This window comes from Blennius ocellaris (genome assembly GCF_963422515.1).
Source record: "Blennius ocellaris genome assembly, chromosome: 11".
Taxonomy (NCBI): domain Eukaryota; kingdom Metazoa; phylum Chordata; class Actinopteri; order Blenniiformes; family Blenniidae; genus Blennius; species Blennius ocellaris.
Genome location: NC_137660.1, coordinates 24,236,714 through 24,261,541, shown reverse-complemented (window position 1 = coordinate 24,261,541; position 24,828 = coordinate 24,236,714). Strand labels below are relative to the sequence as shown.

Genomic DNA, 24,828 nt, shown 5'->3' with positions numbered 1-24,828 from the left:
CATTCAGACACAGGGGGAATCCACGGGAAGGAGCTATGGATTCATATAGAATATCAGGTCTTGCCGTCAGCTGACACCCCCCCCCCCTCCCCCTTCAGCCGTCATCCTCTCTGCCTCCCTCTCTCTCGCTCCCTCCTTCACTTCGCCCGAGCATGTCTGACGGCCCTCTGCCTCCTCCCTCCCTCAATCCCACTCATTTTCTTCCTTTTTATCCATCTATGCATCCTTCCTTTCTTTCCTCTCGCTCTCCTCCCTCCCTCAGCTCAATGCAATTATAGTAATGGATTTTTCCCCCCTCGGTTGATGGCTTCCGACATCCTGTCTTGAAATGAGGCTAATCATGCTCTTAAGGGTCATGTTTAGTTAATGAAGGGTTTGGGAGGCACATGGAGGGGAAGGGGCGGGCGGGGGCATTCCTATAAGCAGACTCGAGAGCGCCTGCATGTGTGCACGTGCACACACAGACGCACACACGCGCACACAAAGCAGGCATGTTAATCCACATACCTTCACATGGAAGTTTTGTGCACAAAGCAGAATCTCATACAGCCGTGTCGTCGAATTAATCGGACGGGATGGACGCGGTCACATGCAGACAAATCTACTTTACGCACGCCTCCATTCATAAACGCACATGACGGCAAGCGACTGACACAGATACCGGCATGCGTACGCAACACAAGGAGCCCCGCATGAGACCAGACATGCACATACATCCTGTGAAGCTATGTCACGAGTGCTTGTGGATTTCAGCAGATGCTCTGGGCTTAGCCAAATGCATCCACTGAATACATGCCATTACTGCTGAGGGATATGTGTGTATGTAAGGGGGATGGAGAGGGCAGAGGAAAAGATAGTGAGGATGCAAATGGAGAAGGGGGTGGGGGGGGTAAATGAGAAGAAGGGAGGTGATGTGAAAGAGAATGGGGAGAGCAAGCACAGGGACCGGCTGTGAGCGAGCGAGAGAGGAGAGGTGAGCTGAGGGAAAGGAGAGAGAGAGAGAGTGAGAGTGCCGGCAGTGAAAGATGGTACAGTGAAAAGTGAGACGAGGACACAGAGACAGAAAAAAAAAAAAAGAATAAAAAATTGCAACCGGTCGCCATTTTTCTACCAGCTCTGCTCGTCGCCTCCACTTATACAATTTTATTTTTTTCTATGCATTGCATGCGTTTTCGCAGCACTCTCTCAGGTTCCATCCCCCCCCCCCTCTTTGTTTCCCTCTCCTCTTTGTTTTATTTCCTCTACATGCAATATTGCATGGCAGAGCGAACAAATAACGCGGATGCGCACAATAGGGACCCGTGGCGTTTCCAAGCCAGCACAAAGAACATACATTACAAATGCCACCTCCAAAAAAGAGCAAAAGGCTGTCTGCAAATATGGACATGAGCATGTCATGCAGCAATATATTTTAGCACCACAAAGCCAAAAAGAAAAGGAAATTGTTTTTTTTAATGCATGAACAACTGCTTGAATTGAGAATTAATTATATTTATATTTTCAATCCGAGGTGCAAAAATATGGAGAAAAAAAAATCATATTGAATTTGCTTCCCTTTATGGAACAAGTGTTTTTTTATTGATGTGAAACAGAGCTGCACATTATCTTTTTCAAATATGAAGACATTATAGCTGCAAAAACACATTTACTGATTTACTCCACGTGCGATATATGTCCTTTTTTAATTTGATATTAAAAGTCTTAAACAATCAACATTTAATTATTCCTTTTTATGTCTGATCAAAGCTCAAGGAAATCAGACATTGTTAAAATAGCTGATCGCAAATCAGATATAGATTTTTTTTATTGTGACGAAAAATGTTCATATCTCCCATGTGCATGTTCAAAGGGTAAAGGAAAAAAATAGATATCATAGCACAAAGGATATCTCAGAGAGATTTCCTGAAATCTTTCAAATTATTGTAAAGATCTTACCAAAGTAAATATATTTTAATATATCAAAGTGGAAAACATTAAGAAACCAAACACAATCCTATTAAAATTGAATAGGGTGTCCATTGCTTGTGTGGTCAGAAAACATGGTCATTCTCAGATTCTGTGTCTATATAGCCTTCTATACTAAGATCCTCACTAATTTGTGCTCAACCGTATATATATGTGCAGACACATCATTCACACACCACTGCCCTCTGAATGTGTGTGTTCGGCACAGGAGCCGTGGAGGCACGTATCCGCTCACTCATGCAGAAACACACACGTTCATAAATAATGGCTGCACGTTTTGCGTTTCCTTTGAGTCTCGTCAACCATTTTCGATTTCCCCGATCCCTACCGCTCTACATCCTTTAAAGCTAAAATAAACACGAGGATATAGACTGAAATTGAGCCGAGGGCAACCCACGTGTTCGCAAGGATGCAACGCTGTCGCGCGCTCCATCACTGCCGCAGCCGTGCGCGCATCAGTCAGACATGACAGATCCATGCTGTGTTCATCACTTTAATCGTGGCATTTTCTGTTTCCACAAAACTGATAAGCATCACTGTATCACGGCGAGAAGATTTCAGCAGTGTAGCGATCTCATGCATGATTCTCGGCTCTGACACACACCAATTTTAACGACACAAAAGAGAGCAATGAATCAAATACATTACACACTATTGGAGATAAATTCAGTTCTAGTATTAGTGTTGGTATCCGTGCACATTTTAGGTATAAACCTACATTGTTTTATTAACTTTTTATTACCTCTAAAAACGGGGGGGGGGGATGTCTTATTGAGGCAAATGAAATGTAGTCGATGTCATTGTTCAATTCTTTTCTTACCAACGAGGTTAAATCGTATAAAAAATAAAATAAAAAAAATAAAATAAAATTAGAAACCCTCACTAAGTAAGCGCAAAGCTTAACAGTGAGGGATGCAGGGAATTAGAAAACTTGATTTATGATGGTATGTTACTGTTAGCATAATTATACCACAATCCCATCACATTGACATATTTTTGTGTAATCAGAAAAGTGAGAGCGGTCTTTTTCCCATTGTCTCTAGCAATTAAGTCAAATTCCAACTAATTTAGTATTGTCAGTGGAGCATTTCTGTCTTCATGGATCATTATCAATACTAAGGTGTTTAAAAGTGTTGCTTTTAGTCTCATTAATACCAAAATACAAATGAACAATTATTTGTCAGTGCTGTAGAAAATAAGACACCAATAAAGCATACAAACTAAATACAGAAGAAAAAATCTGTTATTTATTGTGGATCAAACCGACCGACCTGAATATTATAATTGCAGATATTTTTTTTGGTTCTTAAATATCAAAACCCAAATATAGGACTATTTAAGACTTTCTGAAGATTTGCAGGCCTTCCAGGCCAATAAGCATAACGCCTCTAGAGCGTACATTCTGCTTCATGTGCAAATTATCTCCTGTTAAAACGGCAAAAGTTGAACATTCCCACACTTAAATGTACTTGTACCATGTGGTGCAGACTTGAATAATGCCAGAGTGTTTCATCAAACATCTCTCAATCATCAACCTTTGTTTTTGTCCCTTCTCTTCTATCAACCACAGAGCAGCTCTCCTGTTCTGTCGCCTGTACGGTTTTCAGTTATATAGTTACAGAGGTACATTTAACACAAATATTAAACAAAAAATCATGTCAATGGAAGTAAAAAAAAAGTCTTCTCTGAAATAGTCTTGGTATTGGAGCTATTGAGTACCAATTTAAATTCCAACTGGTCTAAATCAGGGGCAAAGTATATTTGATGAAAAAGTCTATTTTTTGGCCAAATCTGAACAATTAGTACCAAAAATAACTCGGACAATGAAAACAAGGCAGCAGCTCAAACACATGATGCAAGAGAAATGCTATGGTCTCATGCAGTCTGAAGAAATAATGCAGCTCGACGCGACTATGAGACTGCAAGATATGCTTCCACTTTGTTGAGAATAAAGGTGCCAGGGGGATAATGTGATATGTTGAGCTTGGATACATTTCACCAGGACATAATACATAAATACATAAATAAATAAATAAATAAATACGCAAACATCAGTGTACTGCCCAGAACAAAGCACCTCGTACTTCAGCAGCATTTAAAACCCAACATGGTTGTTGAAAACATTATTAAATGCTTCAAATCACTTTCGATCCACACAGTATTTTAGAGATTGTTTAAAACACCAAACTGGAAATGCTGCAAAATTTTCGGAGTGTTATCCTTCTTTTTTTTTTTAAGACTTGTCGATGAGTCTTTTTTGGCACTTGTTGACAGAGGAATTAGTTACCAAGAACATCACTGATATAGTGCAGAGCCGGACTAATCAAGCTTACGACGACTTCAAATGCACCGGGTGAACCAAAGAGCTGCTGGTTGCAAACTCCCTAAATAATTAAAGTTTTAAATCTTTTCCCTTGCACTGACCACTTCTTTTATACCACGCCTTGTGGGCTGCTTACAAGGTTCCTGGGATCTATGAAGTGCACACTGCCACCACATTTTCTACACTTGACGTTTGTTAAAAACACTGTAACTCTGCTTGTATTTAGCTGAAGCAAAAGGTAAGACCTTTTAACACAGAGCCACATTTGATCACGTGAAAGTGCCCGAGGGGGTCCACAGTTCTCGATTGTATTATTATCACCCTCTTGATTTGATCGCTAATTATTGGGTTTTTCTGCTGTATAATTGTCCAAAATGTGCAATAATTGATTGCTTTTGACAGGAATAAAAAAGCTCAGGTTAAAAAACATGCGACATGCTGATGAATCTGTGATTGGACAGATTGTAAAGTAATTGCAACGACTGGAAACATTTCATTTTTTCCCTCTATGGCAGATTTGAGTTTTCTGATTCAAATTCCTTCGGGTTGCACACAGAGCCCAGTTCGACCTTTAATAGCAGAGAGCGAAGTAGCAAATAGCGTGGCGAAGTTTACATTTCTAACTGATTGATAACTTGTTTAATGTCTCTTTACATCTCCAAAACAAGGCAGTCGCAGAAGTAGTGAGAACTAGGAACACAATGGTTTCAACCACAATTAATTATCTTTTCTTTTTTTAATCTTTGCCGGAAGCATAGAAAATTGAGTACTGTTGACGTTATGCAGACGGCTTAAGCTGCCGTTGGTACCTTCGTCGTTTTTACACGTTCTCCGTAACGATGTCGCCGAAGTAGGAAAAGCATGTTATACTGGTGAATTGTATGCTACATTTGTGTCTATTTTGTGTGATTTTTCTGTCACTAAAATGTACTTAAACGACATAACATTTTGCTTTATTTAGAAATTTTGCATAAATATATAAAATTCTCTTTACTTCAGATGATTGGTAGCAAGAATCTGGCGCTTAAACATAATAAGGTTGCTTCTACTGGTGCGTCTGTCATCTTCTTGCTTGTGCCGCAGTGTTTTGTTCTCAACCTTTTTCAATTAAATAACTGGTGTTTCTGATTAATTACTTGGGGTGTTTGGGTTTTGCGATTTTTTACACTTTGATTTGGTCATCCCTCGAGTTAAAATGAACGCTTTCTCAGATATGAGTTTGCTCTGCAGGCTTCAGTCTGTGCTGCACAGCCAAAAAAAAGGGGCCTATTTTGTCTTTGGTTATGCCTGTTCTAAAGGCAAGCTCCTAGCCTACAGCTAATTAATGTGATGACGTCTTGTAATATCTCAGCACTAATTAACCTGCTTTCTCCTCAGAGTGACATGAAGCGACAGAGGCTCCCCCAGCAGTATGCTAAACAGAGATTTGTTGGGAGGGGGGGGGTTTAAAAAAAAAAAAAGCAGCAGACAGCAGTGCAGATTCAGACCATGACTTGCTCTTCCCTCGTATTCTTCCTTGCAGACAGAATTTCCCTTCTGTTTTGTTATTTCTGGCTGAATGAGCCTCCTGAGTGTGCTTCATTTTTTTGAGCTCGCTGCCACAAAGGCTAGATTAGACCCACAATTAGTCACAATTTGCAATTAGACGCAACTGTGTGTAAACGATCCTGTGATCTTCATTAAAACAGAAAAACCCAAGTGCCAGCAGATGGCTTATTAAGAGGAGTGCTCACCTCTGTCAGACCAGCTCGGCTCAAACACTGTGAGTGACCAGAAAATTACAAACATCCGTACACTGGTTATTTAACACTGGTGGGAGACATGGTGATTTAACACCACTGCCATTTCAAAGGGCATAGGTTATTTTAATATTTGTAATAAACTATTAATATATACAGGATGTGGGATGCCATAGAAAGAAAGAGTTCTAAAGCATATTACACCGCAGAAAGGAAGTCATAATGAACCAAGCCTGATTGTGCTTTTATCTTGTTTTGTAGGACGTGTGTTTAGGCTCACCATAAATGTAATATATTTTGTAAATAGATGAGATAATACGCAAGAACCAGCCATATGAGACAGATGAATACAAATCAGATGGTAAGATCTCTTTCAATATCACAAATGCATAAAAAGTGATAGCTTTAATGGAGATGTGCCTTTGGTTAAATTCTGTTCGACTCTTTCTTTCTGAAATGGAACTTCATATTGTATTTTCCTCTTTTCTTTTCATCAATTAGGGTTAAAAAAAAAAAGAAAGTCAAGACCAGAGAGGGAAAAGGAGAGCGAATGCCAGAGGCTAAGTGCTATTCCAGTCAATCTAACCTACCCAGGCCAGCATACATCCGGCCGACCAAGAAGAGATGTCAATAAAACAGAAGAGTGGATGCGAAAAAACAACTTTCGGTTGGATAGCAATGGAGGGAGGAAACAGAAATGGTTTGGAGGCATGGTGTAAAACTGCTGTTGCTGAAAAGATAAAATAGAGAAGATGGGAGAGAGAAACAGCAGAAAGAATTGTCAAGAGGATTAAGCAGAGCAGGAAGTAGGAGTAATGACAGAGAGGAGCTCAGAAAAATACAGAATCTACTTTGAACCAGATGGAGAGAGTAATAAAAGTAGTTAGCCGATGATGAAAGCCGATACTATGCAGATTGTGAAATGCACTTTGGCAGATTCGTGGCCAATGGAAATAAGTGCGGCACCACCAATTGTGGCTTTATATGGATCAAAACCTGCTGTTCACATTACTCACAAGATAAGCTCTTACTGGACAGTTTTTGTCACGTTCAAGTCCCGCAAAATGAAACCCTGAGCCGTTAGCCTGAAGCAAAACAGAGCAAGCGAACTTGACAGAGGTCTTGAAAACTCACTGCCTCGTAATTTCACACCCACACTATTTCTTCAGTTTTCAAACTTTTGCACTGTAGTTCTAAATAATACCAACTAAAGTGGCATCACCTCGGGCATTGTATCAGATTTCTCATCCGCAGTTCAGACTGCCCACCTACAAGACAGCCTCAGACGCCCAACAGAGGTCTCTCCTCACACGTGACCTAAAGATTGATCTCTGCTGCCGTGGAGAATGCTGACATGAACCTCCACAGAAACGCAACCACAAGTCACGGTGATGTTCGAGCCCTCCACTGTAAATTCACTCTCTTCTTCCATCAGTCAGTGTAATATATTCTGCAGTAAAACATTACATATTAACCAGTACTTTTAGGTGAAATGGTGCTCAGAGAAACACGACAAAGCTGCAGTGACACTACACAGCCTGAGAGCTATTTAACAATGCAGACACTGTGTAGTCCATTTAAAATGGTTATTAGTTATAATGCAAACTCTTCATCCAGAGTGCATGTAATGAGAAAACACTGCTTGGGAGGAAAAAAATCTGTTAGTGAAGCCTTGGGTATGTTAAGATCATGGGTGTGACCTCTCCAATCTCCACCCCTACGAATCACTGTGAACCACTCATTTTCATGAGTACTCTTTGTAGGAAACAGTCATACCTGTATATCTGTGTCTTTGACTGGCTCCAGGGGCTCGAAGGTGGTTGCAGCACTTAGACTTTCCAACCTCTGGGAAATGTGGAAAATGTCTAAACCTCTGGATCCGAGGAGGATTGACCTAAAAATCGATGGGACAAAAAAAAATGGTGAGAAAACTGAGATCAAGCCTGGCAAAGAATTGGCATTCTACTCAGAAACCACTAGAGGGCAAACAAGGATACACATTCAGTAACAATGGTGCAAGTGAGGTCAGATCTACACTGATTGAAAAGGGATCAATTTGAACTCCAACACTTCATCTTGGAGAGCGCAATTGATTGTCAGACTTCATTCAGCAAAACACTGTTATAATAAAGACACTCTTATGACTACATGAGTACAAATGAATGAATGTATATGACGAATGTTCCTTACGCTTTCACATCTGCTGCATCCTGTGAAGTACGGGTCAGGGTGCGGGACCGGAGCCTCTCTCCTGCCTGTTGGATTTCCTGAAGGTTCCTTTCAACGTGCGGCAGCTCAGACACAGCTTCTGTCTCAGCGGCGAGCTGCTCCGCTTGCTGCAGCAGCTCTCCAAAACCCTCTGCATCCATCCTGCTGCACAGATGGAAAGATTACAGGTGAACGCAATGCCAACACAGCCGGTCAGAAATATACTGCAGTTACAAACAAATCTGGGCAGTGCACAGCCTGCAGACCACAGCCAGACTTTTGGTTGTCCCCTGACCCCGTTTTCGTGAAACGTAAAGCCGTGTACTTAGTTTGTGGGGATCAATTCATGTTCAAGAATAATATTTGACTTGCCATTACTTGAGAAAACAAGCAGAGAATTAGAGGAACTTGACCGTAGTAAAATAAAATAATGTATTACTACAAGTACAAGAAATTATTGTTGAGTTATTGGCTCTGCTCTCACAGAAAGTGCACATATTTTATGTACCACCCCAACATTGTACCAACATTTACACTTCCTGATGCCTCAGCAGAAAGCTCAATATCATCAAGAACAGCTCACACCCTGGTTTACACCTGTTTGACCGGCAGGCAGGCATTAAAGGTATATCACAGCAAAGACAAGCAGTCTCCGAAACAGATTATTGGCCACAGCAATAACCACCCTAACCTCACACACATTGTGAACATTACAAACAACTAAAACCATTTACAGTGAAACATCTATAAACCTATTGCTATAGTGCTCTGTTCTATCTAATATTGCAGTAGTTGAGAATAGCAGCGCTCAAATTCCGATGTATATCGTATAATGATAATAAGGCTATTCTTTTCCATACACAGACATCAACAAGCAGCTGACATCAACATTGGCAGTAGCAGCGCGCGCATGGACTTGTTAGCTTTGGGGTTAGCATACTGTTGAACCCGAATTTCACTTCAACAGTGACAACAAAGGGGCCATTGTGAAGTGTACTTCATCTGCTGGGAACAGATGTGATAGATCCCATAACAACCACATGTTTGGACACCTTGAAACACAACTATAGCTTCATTAGCATGCTATAGTTTAGCTCCATGTTAAATGAATGTAGTCGGCTAGCAGGCGAGCTTGCTAACGGTCCTTTCACATGCTCTCACACGTTTTATCGAATGACTATATTGAACATGGACACGTCGCATACCTGGTCTGTGATGTGGACAATAGTGAAGTCCTGGCTTTGCTTCTCTGAATAAATGGTATTCTGTTTTTAATTACTTATTCAGTTTTTGGTACACATTATCCAGATGACCCGGCACTTGCGAGCTCAATTGTGATTGGACGAAGCACGAATAACGTCACTTCCTTCACTTCTTCGTTGGTTCTGAAAGCAAAGTTAAAACTGACGTTACTTAGACGTATCGCCATCGCCATCTACTGGCAATCGACTTTTTTATTTTTTTTAGAATACAATACACTATTAACACTCAGAATTGAACACCACAGCTACACTCAGAATTAAACACAAACAAGTACAATACAATGTTAAACTGTCAAATAAAGCACAATAAATGTTGACTTTTTCGCTGGTTCAGAAGGACTTCCAAGAAAATCTTAAACTTTTGAGCCTTGCCAAAATCGGCTGAAATGTCCATTAACTGATCCCAGATAGCACTTTATCTGATTCTGGGTCATGGGTTGCTGAGGCCAATCATAGCTAAAAATGGGTAATGCAATTAGTAGCAAGGTCCGTGGCAGAAAAATAGAAAATCACACCTAGTTTTACTTTAGGGTCACAAGTTTAACTTCGATTTGCTTCGACTTCGACTCATGTGAACTTTCATGTTGGTTGCATTAAATTTGAGAAAAAAAGGTGATGAAATGAGAATATTATAAGGATGTCGTTTTTTGCCATAAAACTAAAGGAAACCACCATACTCTCACTTCTCTAATTCCACCACATTGAGATCAAACTGGGCTGTACGTGGCCCCTCAACTTTGAGGAGTTTGATGATCAATTAGATCACTGTTTGACGATTAAAAGTCAGTTGACTCTCTTGCTTGTTGAAAAGTAAGTCTAAATATTTATATGTACACACAGTGAGCATTGTCTGCTCACAGATAGAAAACTCCTGGTTCATTTCTGGGCCTGAGAATCTTCCTGTGTGCCGTATTTTTTGTGTTGCTCCCTGGACCCAGTAAATTAACTTAAATGTTAATTTACTTAATGTTGAAGACAGCACTGACCCCATCTCACTGCTTTGTTTCAGAGTGTCTGCAATGTTTAGCCACTCTTTTATATATCTGCCATAATATTTTTTTTATTAACAATAAAATAATGCATTTTATTTGTATGGCACTTAACATTATAAAATCTTTTAAGAGTTAAAAGCAATATTAACAAAAACATTAAATACTTAAAAACAGTGATAAAAGGTGTGAAAGAGGAAGTTTCTTTCTGTTTTAAATATTCAACAGCTTGTATTTACTAATTTATAAGTGTTTTTGCTGTGTTGAGCGAGTTCGGGTAGTCCAATTACTAACTAGTATTCCCCTCAAGCACATCACACTGGGAGGTAAACCCTGAAGAGATTTTATCTTTCGGTTTGTCCAGAAGCAGCGTAGCATCTTCGAAGCAGATCTCGTGGAGGGGGACATGGATCTGGGCTTCATTGCTTTCAGTATTACCAATCACACCACAGGTGGACTGGGCAGAAAAGAAGACGGGGATTGACTGAAGGAAGAATATGGAAAAATAAACTAACTGCTTTAAAAGAGTACCAAAAGTGTTTATTTGGTCTTTCAGTGTTTGTACAATATAAACACAGGAAGCGTAAAACTGATACAAAAGTCCATCATTTAGGAATGAAGTTAAAGCCCTTTAAAATAAACAAGCAAACACAACAATAGTCCCATTTTTAAATTGTCCACAAGATTTCCTCGGGAGAGGCCGCCATTCTCCGTCTCTACTTGAACTGATTATCAATGAGTGTGCCCTTCATCTTGGCCTTCTTGGCCTCCAGCTCGGCCAGCTCCTGCAGCCTCCTCTTGCTCATCCCTTTCCTCTCCAGCTGCTTCTCGATCACTTTGGCGTTCTGCGCGTAGGAGTCGGCCACCTCCCGGGCCTCGATCTCCTCCTCCTCCTCGTCGATGGTGGACACCGTGACGGAGCTGAACTTGCCCATGTCCTTGGTGCGCTTGGTCATCATCACCCGCACCTTCTTGGGGGCCTCCGGCTGCTTCTGGCTGTACACGCTGGTGTTGCCGAAGCCCTGCCCGAACTTCACCACGGCCCCTTCCACGATGAAGGTGGCGGCGGTGATCTTCTCCTGGTGCTGGTAGAAGAGCAGCAGGCCGCACTTGCCGCACTTCTTGCGGTGCTGCCGCTCGATGCCCTCGGCCCGCTTGACGTACGCGACCTCGTCCTCCTCCACGTTGCAGAACTTGTGCGCGTGTTTGCCCCCGTCGATGACCCGGGCCCGGTCCCGGGGCCTCATGGGGAGCTTCTCCAACTGGCAGTCCAGAACTAGAACCATCTGCCCGCACAGGCAGTAGTAGACATGGAGGGGCTTCTCTCCGTCGTCGTACTCCTCCCGGTCTCTGGTGTCGGAGCACACCACGCTCCTGGACACGACCTTCGGCATCTCCCAACACGAAAGGTTTGTAAAATATTCTTTAAAGTTTCACAAAAACGCTCCTGAAACGTTAGCGCTCAACAACAACACGACAGACTTCCTGTGTACGTCACCGTTACGTGCCCCGTCGGAAACGCCAGTCGCATTTGTGTTCCGGCTTTTTTTCCCTGCAGAGTCCCAAATTAAATATATAGAATTTAATCAAAATGCCACGTCATAAAGTCTTCCCTTGTTTTATTTGTCTTTTTATTTAAAAAAAATATATAAACAAAAGCAGTGAAATCTTAACATGGTCGAAAAGGGGTAAGAAGAAGCACAAGTTTATTGAATCCCCCCTCCAGTAAATTCTGTTCCTGCCTTTTTAAAACAAAATCATATTGTGAACTATAATCACAGACAAGCAGGACGAAAGCAACGAATTACATAATACGATGATCAAGTAGTATTTTGATTATTTGAGTTTTGTGTCAACTGTGATCGGCTGATTGATCCACATATCGATAATATCGATACCTACGTTGGTATTGATATGGAACGATACCAGTGCAATGTCACCTTTTCTCCTAAATGTATGCATCCTGCTCCATTTGGAAAAAAAGATTTTGTTCTAATTATATTCTGAGTGACAGTTTTGTAAAATTCGTTTTTTTCGAAATAATAAATCCACACAGAGTATGGAAGAAAATTGTTCTGTTACTGTTGTTTGAACAATTTTTTTTTGTTATGACTAAGTACAATTTTGCACTGTGTAACTGCTCGTTTGAAATCAAAATCTTCCAGTAAGTACATCTACAAAAATCTTACTTGATATCTGAACCTTTGATCTGCAGTGTTATTGTTTTAACAGACAACATTTCTGTTTTATTCACATTTGTTTAATAAATAAAGCACCTGAGTGTGATTTCTGGGTACTTTATTGTTGGCTTAAACCAGGGATGGGCATTCCTGGTCCTCTCGGGAAAAGTTCCCATTGCAGGGAAATGCTACCCAATTCAGATTTTTTTTGTTCATAAAAATTATTTGAATTAACGTTTAATATGTAGTTTTTAGCTTGAATTATTCATTTTTATTAGAAGAGTTCTCAAGGTTTCCTGACAATGTGATTGGAGAATTTATTTTGGAACGAGTTATTGATCATGGCACACTGCATATCTGATAATTGCGAGCTAGCTTAACCACAGTCTACATTTGGGCTGGTTTTTATTGAGGTGTGTGGGTTTTATGTGGTTTGGGCTGGAAATAATCAGTCGATCTTGGACGCACCATCTATATTTACTTCCATAAACAGCTTGCTTTGTGTGACTTCACGCCATTTTCTGCCCATGCACTCTAGGGCCCGAATATGTTGGGTCTGATCACGTTCACACGGCTGTCTGATAGAGGTCGAGTTTACAAATGCATGTGAATGGTCATGCAGAAAAAAAAATTAAATCCTATAGCAAAAAAAAAAAATTGGAATTAAGCATCGAGATCTGCAGGGTGAACGTTTCCTCGGGCCACAGTCCTGTGAGCTTTCAATACGTCTATGCTCCAACACCTGAATTTAATGATTGTATCATGAAGCTCTGCAGAAAGCCTTATAACGGCCAATCATTTAAATCAGGTGTGTTGAAGTGAGGGCATATTGAAACCACATAGGATTGCCCACCCTGCTTGAACATAACTCTTGTAAAGGTAAAATTTTATTAAAAGATGCAATGACTTAAATACTTAGTTTTCTACCCAGCACAACTTACTTAGGGGATGATTTAAGAATCATTTCATAGATTATGGAGCAGCCCAAATATTAGAAACTTTTAGATTAAATGGCTCCACTGCCATCTCAATTAAAGGGAACCCAACCATTGTGCATGTTGGCTTTAGGTATAGCAACTCTGATTTTACAATCAGTGTAAATCAGGATTCTGATCAAGTTAATGTCTGAAGTTAGACATTTTATACATTTGTCTTTAAGCTATTAAACGTTTATATAAACCTTGTCAGAGACAAATGGAAGCCTCTCCATGTCATTCAACATCTCATTGAGCAACCTTGACTTGCCCCCCCCAAACACTGGTTTATCTTAACAGGCTTATAGATTCACCTTTGTACCCTCCCTCTGCAGGAGGGACTTAAAGTCATTAACCTTACAATTGCAGGCCTGGATTGTGAGACACTGTACAAGTTGAATTCAGTCACCACACATACCAAATTATGTTAATCAAATATGTTTATTTCAAAGACAAATACAAAAAAAAAACCCAGCACACAATCCATACATCTGATCAGGTCATATTAATTCAATGGGCTCCAACAAGGTCGTGCTGATGCTGCAGCATGGTCGGGTCACTGGCAGCAGCTCTTGTCACAAGTCTTCCCTTTGCACACGCAGCCAGAGGCACATTTGCTGCAACCAGATGGGCAGCAAGGACAGCAGCCTGTAAAGACACCAATCATGAGATGCAGCAGAGACCATTTTGAATCTTGACAAAGTCAGAGCGAGGCACAATCTTCTGGCCAGGATCAATACAGATGCAAGGCAGGAGGTCATGTTTTACATGAAGAATCCACAAAAACCACTGCAACTAATCACATCCACCTGTGCAGAGTCTTGCCTTTAGACTCAACCCTCAAATTTACATTTATCTAAAAGGTTTGGAGCCGTTAAGAGGATCATGTTTGTGATTAAACACCAGGGAAATGTAGGAATGAATTCAACTTACTCTTCTTGCAGTTGGTGCAGCTACATTTTGTGCAGGTGCAGGATGAGCCGCAGTTGCAGCTTCCAGCTGTAAATTAGGAGACACACATTGCTCAGTCTCAAAAGGGCAAGCCAACGCCAAAGCACAAATACATACATTTAAAAGAAAAAATACTCACTCTTGGAGCATTCGCAAGGGTCCATTTTTCAGTTGTTGGGGTTGTTGGTCCACGGAGAGAGAATCTGCTGGTACTGGTGCGTCTGCGTCCTGGAAGGAGTCGGTGTGTTGTGAGTGTGAACCGGAGGGGCGGACCTTTTTTATAGCGTCCAGACAACAACAGGACCGAGTGCAAAACGAGTCTGTCACGCTGCACGCAGGCACATATGACAAAGAGGTTTGTGCACACGACCTGGTTTAACCTACCTACAGCAGGACCGTGCGTTTTATTACATAACAACACATTTTCCACCGCGCGGAGAAATAAAAACAGCAACACAGGAAAATTTAACACATTGACAGAATAAATCATTAGAACACATGGAAGAGCACAATGATCTGAACATGTACATTATTAAAATCGTTGAGCTCTGATGAGGGAGCATAAAACACCACGTGAGTGTCATACTAGGCTTTTATACTTAGAACGATGTGCGCAAAGTGCGTTGCGCACGGATCAACTGGAAACTTGTAAAAATGCCTTCGTGATAAATTTTACAAAAAGTTTAAGAAAAGAAAAAAAAGGAATTTAAGTAAATGAATATATCTGACCATTTCTCACATTAATCAGTCTGCACTGTATGGTATTCATTACAGCAAGTAGCTAAAATGAATTATTGGTATTAACAGCTTCCACTTGTTGCGTAATTTAAATAATATTTTTTATCTCAGTGGGTTGTGCGGGATAAGCATAAATAAACACTGGGCTCGAGAGTTGCTGTTTGTTATTGTTACTGTAAGAAATGCTTGTAAGTGTTATTTTCCCCCACGATTTAAACTAAACATGGTTATAAATAAGAGTCAATCATCAAACTTATTATACCCACATGGATATGGTCAGTCTGCATCAACCATACACATTACTGGTTTTGTTGCTTCTCTAGCAGGTTGAACATGCTCAAAAGTCACATTATGATAGTTCACGATGTAATTCTGAAATACATTCTGAACATGTTACCGTGTTATGTTGTTTATTGCTGAACTATTTTTGTTTGCTTTAATTCTATCAAATCATGTTTTAATGGATGCTTTGGGGATGTGTGTGTGAGAGGAGGGGGTGGGGGGTGAATCATATAAAAGCGGCCATTCTTCTCTTTTTCTTTTGTGGTGTTTCCCGGAGTTTTGGGGACAGTGCACACGTTACAGACGGTAAACACAACAGTGTTGTCACCGTCCCGCAGCTCTGCACTCGGCCGCTTCGCTCTGCGCCCGTCATGAACGCATCACGCGCTGTGGGAAATCCCGCCATCGACAGCGGCTCGGGCGCACACGACACGAGACAAGCTGCCTAATGTAACACAAAGCTCTCAAACAGGCGACTTATTTACACCAGACAGTGTTGTAGTCGTGTAAATGAGTGTGATATTTGCTTCACGTTAAAAGAGAAAGAAAAAGCTGAAGCTACGAGCACTGAATTATCAGCTCCAGGAATAAATCATAAAATGTCACTTTTTAAAATGCTCTCGAAATCGTGGGCATTGTGGAAAAATGTTATTTTACTTAAATCTATATATCTTATGTATTTTTACACCTCATTTAGCCACAAAAACTATTCACATTTGTGTAAATTGGATTTAACGACTGAAGTGGGAACTTGAATGCAGCACTGACCCCTTTGCGCCCGCTTCAGTGAAGTGCGTGTGTTTTCCCACAGTTTTGAGAAGTTAGTGACGCATGCAAAACGTGCAACAACAACAAAAAAAACAACAAAAAAAGTGCAGAGTGCAATCTGGAGATGAGTGCAACGTTTTTGGAAGCAGTTAGAATATTAAATAAACAATAGCTTGAAAATGTACTTTTGGATTATGTAATGGGTGAAAATGCTTATTAAAAACATAATGGAAAGCTAAAAAAATGTTTTACTCTGAACTTAAAGTTTTATCCAGAAGGAAAATCGTATGTTTCAAATATTTAAAGTCAATGTAAGGCTACACAATTGCACACATACAAATATAGTGAAAACTGATAAAAATCCTACATATCCTCCTCTTTGTACCGTAGTTCAATTATCTGGCACCTTAGAAATATATGATATATTCTGTGTCACTAAGTTGTAGGTAAAGAAATAAACCCAATATATAGTTTTCAATTGGATGTTTGCTCAGAAATCTTGAATTGTTAAGATAAACCATGAATAAAAAGATGATTTACTCATTTGAAGGAGCTGAACACTGAAGTATATGCGCTATTATAATAGATATTACAAACACAATGACATATTTCTATATTTTATTATTCCCTTCAATTTAGTATTGTTATTTGAGATGAAAAACTTAAAGTGATGCACAACTTCTCAAACAGGGCCACTATATATCAATGTAATAAAAGCAAAATCACACAATGTCATTGAAACTGGAGGAAATTATATTTCTATTTTTCCTTTTGGTTGCAAATCACACTGAATTTCACCGGAAAGTTAATTAATTAGTTTTGATCCAGTTCTACTCGAAATCTATTCAAAAAGCTTTGGGTTTTTTCTACTTCAACTGTTCAGGTCAAACCTACTAAGCCTATTTTCAGATGGGACAACAGTGAGTGAGAGGTGGGTAGGTTTACAGACGGCAGAAAGGTGCTGATCATGGCAGTGACCTCTAGAGGGACACACACACACACACATATACTATGCTGAGGGTTTTCATGGTCGATGAGTAAAAAGGTCTTACCTGTGAAACAACTTAGTTCTATGTGTGAAATAGAAATGTTCCAAACTTGTACCAGAATTGTAAATGTGCTGGCGAAATATGGAAAACATGCAGATTTTGGCAAATATAGCAGCAGCACAATAGAAACTTGTGCTTAAGATGGCCAGAGGGCTGTTTTGTCTCTTTCTGCTGAATTAACTTAAGATATTTTTGATTTATATTAACCGAGGATAGTGGAGATTTGTAGTGATATGTTTTGTGATCGTTATAAATTGCCTTGGAATACCCTTATTCTCAGGGATGGAAATGGTCAATATTGAATGGTTTTAGTGAATGTCTTCTAAGGAGTTGGAATAGAAATGTGACACTTTGTATGTTTAAATATCAGCTATGGAAAAAAAATACATATAGTCCTATAAACGGAAAACATGAAGCATCTTCCTCAGATTGTTTCATGTCTGAAAGTAGATTAAAAATAGTTGGTAACAATTATTTGTTTAATGTGTGTTTAAGAGTGTTGTGTGTGGCTGAAAAGACAATCAACTGTAGAAATGTGTTTTATTTGATTTTCAAGAATTTTGATGCAATAGATTGCGCCTGAAGCTCCAACTTCTGTAGTGTCTATGTGTGTCTGTCTTCATTTAAAGGGCAGACAGTTAATCTGCAATTTGATACTTTAGTTCTGCATGGGCCAGGGAACATCAACTGGAACCAACTTTGACACGCGCCCACCCCCTGAGCGGGTTAAAAACAGGCGATGCATGATTCAGTGGCACCAGCACATGCTGAGATTATTTATGGCCTAAAACGTGACATAGGAGATTTGACTTATTCCACATTGAATCATTTACACCAAACATATTTTTATGCATTGTATCAAATGCAGTCAAACTAATGGCCCAATAGTGCAGAATAGACATTTCAATGAAAAAAATTACGGAACCAAATTATGACTAGATGAAGTCTGCTGCCGTCACCGAACCTCTTGCTATTTGCTGAGCACACCGGGATCTCGTTCCACTAGGAACCGAAGTGAATACGTCTCCTTACATTCTCGTAACAGATGTGATAAATTACGAGAAAACAGAACTATCCTGTCAGTCTTCACTCTCTTCAAGGGGAGAGGTTTTTCATATTAGTGCGACAGATATTGGGATATACAGTGAAGTGTTAGTAGTATTGTATGATTCTGCCACAGAGCTAAATGCTGTCTCTGACCACGTGTCTCCTCTCACTAGTGATACGTTGCTGGACGGGCAGCATATGGAGGAATGAGATCTCTACTTGTTTCTAAGAAGGATCGAGAAATCTTGACATCAGGCCGTGGTCTTAAAACAGGTCAGTACAGCCAAAAATAAACATTTTAACATAATTAGTTTTCCTGATAAAACAAGCTGTAGAAGTTTGGAAGTTAGTGCTTACTGAAATGTAATTCATAAATGTGACAACAGAGCCTGAAATTCTGTATTGTTTTTCAAATGACCATTGAAATGGTCAAATGAAGCAGTTAGAATGCAAACGCATGTTTTTGGACTATGGGAGGAAACAGTGGGCCACAAAGCGAGGAAGTCTCATATCAAGAAATATCTCAGCCAGGTTCACGTCTGGGTGGCTGAGTTTAATTTTGCATAGGTGTGTGTGACTGCCTCTGTGTTTATACTGTGTGATGGACGAGAGCAGTGTTCTTCAATCCTGGTCCTGGAGTTTGGTTTTAGCTCTCTCCCTGTCATTACAATCAGGTGTGCGACTGAAATATGCAGGACAGGGCCTCTTTTGGCTAATCACCACACCACTATGCAGCCCCATTTTAATCTGTATTTGTTAAAGACATGCCAATATATATGTGATTAAAAACCTATAATTATGCAACAATAGTGAATAGAGACTTGTTTTCTGTGGGTAGGGATGAGTGGCTCAGCAGACATGTGAACACTGACCGAATACACTGATTAGATCCGAGCAAAGTTCATTCATCAACACTAAAGAAATGTTTTAAGAAGCTTTTGAATCGAAGCATGACGCGTCAATTGATGTCTTGTGACAAATCCTTATCCTTATCTTATTTTTTTTTATTAACAAGCTTTTACTTTTGCATCAGCAGTTTCAATTGAAAACAAGTTTATAAAAAAAGTAAAAGTATAGCACAAAAATGTGACTTTTGGTGATGAAGTAGAAGTGTAGTCATAGTGTGTTCATTACACCAGTGGTTGCAAAAAGTATAAACTCAGAATTACTAACAAACATTTAATTTATTTTTTTTGTGCATTTCTGTTTTTCACAGGTGGCCATGGATCATGTGCTCAACATATCTGATCGCTATGTCTTCACTCCATATGTTTACCCGGCCTCCTGGCCTGAGCACTGGGCTCTGCGTCAGATCATCAGTCTGTGGGTGGTGACCAATGTGGGAGGGCTGCTGGTTTACCTTGGCTTCGGTGCCCTCAGCTTCCACTTTGTGTTTGACCATAAACTCATGAAACATCCACAGTTTATTCCGGTAGGCTGGGCCAGGCCACAGACTTCTAATTTGTAGCATTCGATCAATGGCTGAAGGAAGAAACAGCAAGTGACCGTTTCTATTTACATGTATGTCTTTCATTCAAACAACAGAATCAGATAAGAAAAGAGATCTGGTTGGGAATTGTCTCTATTTTCTGGATGAGCTTTCCCACGGTGACTCTTTTCTTTTTGGAGATCAGGGGACACAGCAGACTTTATGACAACATCAGTGATTCTTCCCTCGGTGAGAATACAATTTGAATGTCTAGTTCCTTGACAGCTCCTTATAAACCTGTTTTGGGCCTGTTGTCAGAGGAAACAATGATAATCTGAATGAAAGCCAATTGCAAATTTCAACATTAATGACATTTAAAGCGAAGGCCACATTTAGGGCACTAACTCCAATGATTTTCTTTCAGGATGGTCGGGTGTGTTTCTGAGCATTGTTGGTTTCTTGTTCTTCACCGATATGTGTATCTACTGGATACATCGGTGGATGCATCATAAAAGCATTTACAAGGTGAGTTTCAGCCTGTTCAGTGTCAATCTAAAACCGCTGCTGTCAATTAAATTATATTACCAAAGAAATGGCACTGTGCGCAGTGTGAAAGGGCTCAATTATAATTATCACTTGAACATTTTCAGCTAGTTGTTTGACGATTTTACTCGCATAATTACTCCATTGGTTCTTAATTTATGTACCTTCTACTTTATTATTATTTATTTTAAGCTTAAAAATCACATTTTACACTATATAAGCATAGAATTTCAGAACATTTAAAGAATGAAGGTAATTGACCTTCTACGTTGCATCACAATATTTTGAAATCATCTCATAGTCCAAAAAGAAGACAGATGGGGGCCACCAGCTACCCGTTTGGTCTATTATCAGTCATTCCTCTATTGCTTGACAAAGTAATGTTACAATCGAAAACATTTCATCCCACAAACATATTAATTAGTCACTTTTTAATGTTTTTTTCCCCACAAAGTGACACTTTTCTCCATTGTAGATGAGGACTTTGGAGACGACTCAGAATAAAACTATAGGGACCATGTTTTGTCTATTTTCACCACAACAGCTGTGATATTCTGGGTATTTCGTTCTTGCTTCTCTCCCTCAGTACTTGCATAAGCAGCATCACATATTTAAGATCCCCACGCCGTTTGCCAGTCATGCCTTTCACCCACTTGATGGATTCCTGCAGAGTTTACCTTACCACCTCTACCCTTTTATCTTCCCTCTCCACAAGGTAATGATGTAAATGTCCCACTTAGATATTTACGCTACATTAAAGGCTTCACTCAATGTTTAATGCTTTGAGTTGAATCGTACTAGAATGAACTCTTTCTGGTCAAAATGTTGTAGAAGCTTGCTCTTTAAAAAATATTAAATTCTAGACATGCTTTGTCGTGCCTATACTGACACTTGTAATATTGATATTGTAGGTGTTCTACCTTTCACTCTTTGTCTTTGTCAACGTCTGGACAATTTCCATACACGATGGAGACTACCAGCTCCCCGGCTTCCTGATTTTCCTGATCAATGGTGCCGCTCACCACGTAGACCACCACCTCTACTTCTACTACAACTATGGACAATACTTCACACTGTGGGATCGTTTGGGGGGCTCCTACCGGTATCCTTCAGCCCTGCTGGGAAAAGGGCCACACGACCACATCCGGAAGCTTGCAGAGGCATCACAGAGACAATGAGGACAAGTGTTGCATTTAAGACTTCCAGTCAAGAAACTGTTACCCTGACTCTAAAGTTGAGAGATTTAGAGATTCGAGGCAGAAGGCAAGAAGCCAACTGTCTGTGTACTGTGTTGCAGGAACAGTATAGTGGAGGTGCTTATTAAGGTGATATGGTTAAATATAGTGCCAAGATTTAACAGGGTTGAGATAAGAGCACAAATACTCTATACAGGGGAATGCTACAGGCCAAATGAAAGTATTTATTTAGGTGTATTGTACCTGTTGTGATTTGCCTTTGGTAGCTATGAGATCACATATGTCCTACAAGGAACCGAAACTTGTTTTAACTTTTTGCTCTAATGATTTGTATGAGGAAATTATCTTTATGTCCATATGATATATTATTTGGGGGATATTTGGACTGAATAGCATCTGGGCATCCATTCAAACTAAATGAACATTTTTAATTAAAAGATTATATTTTAACTATCAAAATACACAAGTGCATTATTTTTGTCTTGCATGAACAATTTATGACACAACAAAATGGGTAAAGATGAGTAGTTCCAATGTGTGGACATACACAGTGTGTTTTGCTTTACAGTGCAAATCCATTTCAGTCTTTCAGTTTCCTGTGCTCGGTGTGTTTTCATGCAGGCTCTGCAGGGCAAGGTCTGTCCACTTCATTTCTTGTTCTTTCACCGACTCCGTGGATCCTCCATTGTCCTGCTCAGCCTCCGGGAGTTCACTCTGAAAGAAAATGGAGATAACACAATAACACACACACACAAAAAAGGGATGAGCAGTTATTTTACTTGATCACTGCCATCATAGCATCAAAAATATTCAAACAGTCTGGATGTGTTCTTGAATAAGTTTAGGAAGAGCCATCCATTCCAGTTCCAGGAAGTTTGTTCCACTTCCAGGAGCGTAGGAACTTGTTTACCTTGTTTGTTTCTGACACCGAAACACTCAGTAAACCTCTTCCTGAGAACCTCAGGAGTCTGGATGTTTCCTATTCTACAAGTACATCTGAGATGTATTTAGGCCCAAGATCAAGATTTATAGACAAGAAGTAAGATTTTGTAGTCAATCCTTTGACACACACTAAAGTATCCCACATATTGTAAAACGCGTCTGCAACGCAGTTACAACTCATCACATTGAGCTGGCTCACGCTAAAACTGACATCAACCACAATATTCACCAGAGGAATGGTGACATCTTCGTATGGGAGTCTGTCCTCCCTCCAGGCGTCGTCTGTGAGGTCCAGAACTCTCCCGTCACGTTGGATTTCACTGTCCATCCTTTGGCCAAAGGCTCACACTGCCAACCGAAACGACGCCTCGGAAGAAAAATAGATAGTCCACCGCGACGCTTAGACAATCTCGAAATGATCTTTATAAACAACCAGAGAGTAACATGCACCGAAACTGGAGTAAAATATGAACAGTGCGATACTTTTACTTCAGTTTGAAAAGATCGGACGCGGGAATTGCACGTATGACGCATGGTGATGACGTTGTGAATCCTCCGGTCGCAGAATTAAAAAAAAACCCACGAAAATAAAATTAAAGAAAAAATATATAAAGTGATTGTTAGATGATTTGACATTCGATCAAAGTTCCTTAAAAAAAAATGTAAATAGCTTCACCAGACAAAGGTTTATGCTGACTTGATTCAGAATGTTTAATGGTTTCCATGGTAACCATACACTTCGGCCGTGCTGTAGTTAGAAAGACGTTGACCTGCTAACTCGGTGGTATTTGGTTCTTTTATTCAATTTGAAGGTAATTATTGGACAAATATTACCAAATAGCAAGATCAGAGCCTCATTGAGGTTGTTTCTCCAGTGATTTAACAGTAAATGTATAGATGATGCATCACCGGGTAACATTTTTCTGGCTGTTTACTTGACTGCCACGTTCAACCACTTCACTGTAATCTACTATTTGCTGTTTAAAGAAATAGAGAAATAGATTTAAACTGATTTAATATCCAAGATTTCTGGATTGTGTTGTGCTGGCAATCTGTGTGTCTTGATTTTGAATTTACTCGTGAGAACAACTGTGAAGAACACTGTGCAATCTTATATTCCAGCAGTTGGAGATGTCATGTAAACTTAAGATATGCCATTGTCCTTTGTAGATATGTCAACGACGTCACTCCATCAAGAACAACAGGAAGATGATCCAAAGCCATGTGTCAACCCTGGAAACCCCGTCTTCTCTTACGTGGGGAAACCGGCAACTTCAGAGGCCGCATCAGGAGAAAAACCAAATGTCAAGAGTCTCCTGTACAGGACCACATACAGTGACTATGGACGTCAACAGCCAGTCGATGAAACCGCGCCATATACCTTCCATCCTAAATCTCATAAATTCTCCACAACTCTGAGCAAGACTGGGATGTACCGCAACAATTCTTTCAATACAACCCTAGATCGAAGCAGAGTGTATGACTCTCGCAAACTATGAATTACCTGGTCAAGAAAGGCCAGATTTCATGAAGTGGCGTTGGTGTCAATAAACCTACCATTTGGGTTACCATCAAAATTGATTGTGAAGACTTTTTTAAGATGAGTGATGTCAGCCTCTTGATTACATAATTGAAGAAATGCCACATTTATTCTGGGTTGTTTTTGCACATTAAGGCAGTCTTTCATAAACTCACATTCAAGCACACAAGTCATTATATTTCATGTAATTTTGATAATTTAATGTTTGATTGCCTTTCACTCATAAACAGTTTATTGAAATGCTGTGGTGTGCGGAATGCAACAGAAAGTGAACAAGTATTTATGTCTCAAAAAACAAAAGCAAAACAAAGTCCTGAAAGAAATTAGATTTTTGTTGGGGCTGTAAATCCTACAGTAAGTGTGTTCAGTTTTACTAAATTATCAAATGATTTTTGTATTGATGAATAATGGTAATGTTTATTTATGTCGAGCACCAATCAGACACAAGGCAATTTCACAGTGCATGAAAAAAATACATAAAAACAAAGTGAATAAGAAAGGCATGAAAAGTACAAGAAATAAAACAATGCTTTATTCGGATGTAATTAATACAATAAATACAATGTATACTGTTTAATGGAAGGCCAAAGCAAGTAATAGTGTTTTATGTCCTGATTTAAAAGAAGTGATGTTCAGGAAGTTTGTTCTACAGGTGACGAGTATAGTAATGAAAAGCTACTTCACCTTGTTTCCTCTGACTATG

General features: G+C 39.8%; 5 protein-coding genes across 5 annotated transcripts in view; 1 reads left to right on the top strand and 4 right to left on the bottom strand.

Moving 5' to 3' along the window:
- The window catches only part of nup93 (nucleoporin 93), a 31,734-nt gene extending 22,191 nt beyond the window's left edge, over positions 1–9,543 (bottom strand). Inside the window, exons 1-3 of the mRNA XM_080505205.1 lie at positions 9,441–9,543; positions 8,218–8,400; positions 7,804–7,921 (exon numbers count right to left, since the gene is read on the bottom strand). Coding sequence (XP_080361331.1) covers positions 7,804–7,921; positions 8,218–8,396 — 297 coding nt within the window. The 5' untranslated portion in view covers positions 8,397–8,400; positions 9,441–9,543. The remainder of the gene's footprint in view (positions 1–7,803; positions 7,922–8,217; positions 8,401–9,440) is intronic.
- Positions 9,544–11,010: 1,467 nt separating this feature from the next.
- Positions 11,011–11,974, bottom strand: steep1 (STING1 ER exit protein 1). Its single transcript, XM_080504302.1, has one exon. The coding sequence runs from the start codon at positions 11,878–11,880 to the stop codon at positions 11,203–11,205; it is 678 nt and encodes a 225-aa protein (XP_080360428.1). The 5' UTR covers positions 11,881–11,974; the 3' UTR covers positions 11,011–11,202.
- A 2,094-nt stretch (positions 11,975–14,068) lies between these two features.
- Positions 14,069–14,837, bottom strand: mt2 (metallothionein 2). Its single transcript, XM_080505118.1, has 3 exons — positions 14,731–14,837; positions 14,574–14,639; positions 14,069–14,288 (listed from the first exon to the last, which is right to left on the bottom strand). The coding sequence occupies exons 1-3, from the start codon at positions 14,753–14,755 to the stop codon at positions 14,197–14,199; spliced, it is 183 nt and encodes a 60-aa protein (XP_080361244.1). The 5' UTR covers positions 14,756–14,837; the 3' UTR covers positions 14,069–14,196.
- Positions 14,838–18,609: 3,772 nt separating this feature from the next.
- LOC308136910 (lathosterol oxidase-like) lies at positions 18,610–21,629 on the top strand. The gene is made up of 6 exons (XM_080505454.1): positions 18,610–18,748; positions 19,692–19,907; positions 20,021–20,153; positions 20,329–20,429; positions 21,034–21,162; positions 21,359–21,629. Exons 2-6 carry the CDS (start codon positions 19,698–19,700, stop codon positions 21,623–21,625), a joined length of 840 nt encoding a protein of 279 aa, XP_080361580.1. The 5' UTR covers positions 18,610–18,748; positions 19,692–19,697; the 3' UTR covers positions 21,626–21,629.
- Positions 21,630–22,161: 532 nt separating this feature from the next.
- anapc13 (anaphase promoting complex subunit 13) lies at positions 22,162–23,080 on the bottom strand. Its single transcript, XM_080505455.1, has 2 exons — positions 22,815–23,080; positions 22,162–22,357 (listed from the first exon to the last, which is right to left on the bottom strand). Exons 1-2 carry the CDS (start codon positions 22,911–22,913, stop codon positions 22,232–22,234), a joined length of 225 nt encoding a protein of 74 aa, XP_080361581.1. The 5' UTR covers positions 22,914–23,080; the 3' UTR covers positions 22,162–22,231.
- Positions 23,081–24,828: the final 1,748 nt, after the last annotated feature.

Coding starts and splice junctions, on each gene's coding strand:
- steep1 (XM_080504302.1), bottom strand. CDS start 11,880: ATGCCGAAGGTCGTGTCCAGGAGCGTGGTGTGCTCCGACACCAGAGAC.
- anapc13 (XM_080505455.1), bottom strand. CDS start 22,913: ATGGACAGTGAAATCCAACGTGACGGGAGAGTTCTGGACCTCACAGAC. Junction 22,358..22,814: donor AAGATGTCACCATTCCTCTG/GTGAATATTGTG, acceptor ATTTTCTTTCAG/AGTGAACTCCCGGAGGCTGA.
- mt2 (XM_080505118.1), bottom strand. CDS start 14,755: ATGGACCCTTGCGAATGCTCCAAGA. Junction 14,640..14,730: donor CCCTTGCGAATGCTCCAAGA/GTGAGTATTTTT, acceptor CCTAATTTACAG/CTGGAAGCTGCAACTGCGGC. Junction 14,289..14,573: donor CTGCACCAACTGCAAGAAGA/GTAAGTTGAATT, acceptor GTGTCTTTACAG/GCTGCTGTCCTTGCTGCCCA.
- LOC308136910 (XM_080505454.1), top strand. CDS start 19,698: ATGGATCATGTGCTCAACATATCTGATCGCTATGTCTTCACTCCATAT. Junction 20,430..21,033: donor ATCATAAAAGCATTTACAAG/GTGAGTTTCAGC, acceptor TCTCTCCCTCAG/TACTTGCATAAGCAGCATCA. Junction 21,163..21,358: donor TTATCTTCCCTCTCCACAAG/GTAATGATGTAA, acceptor TTGATATTGTAG/GTGTTCTACCTTTCACTCTT.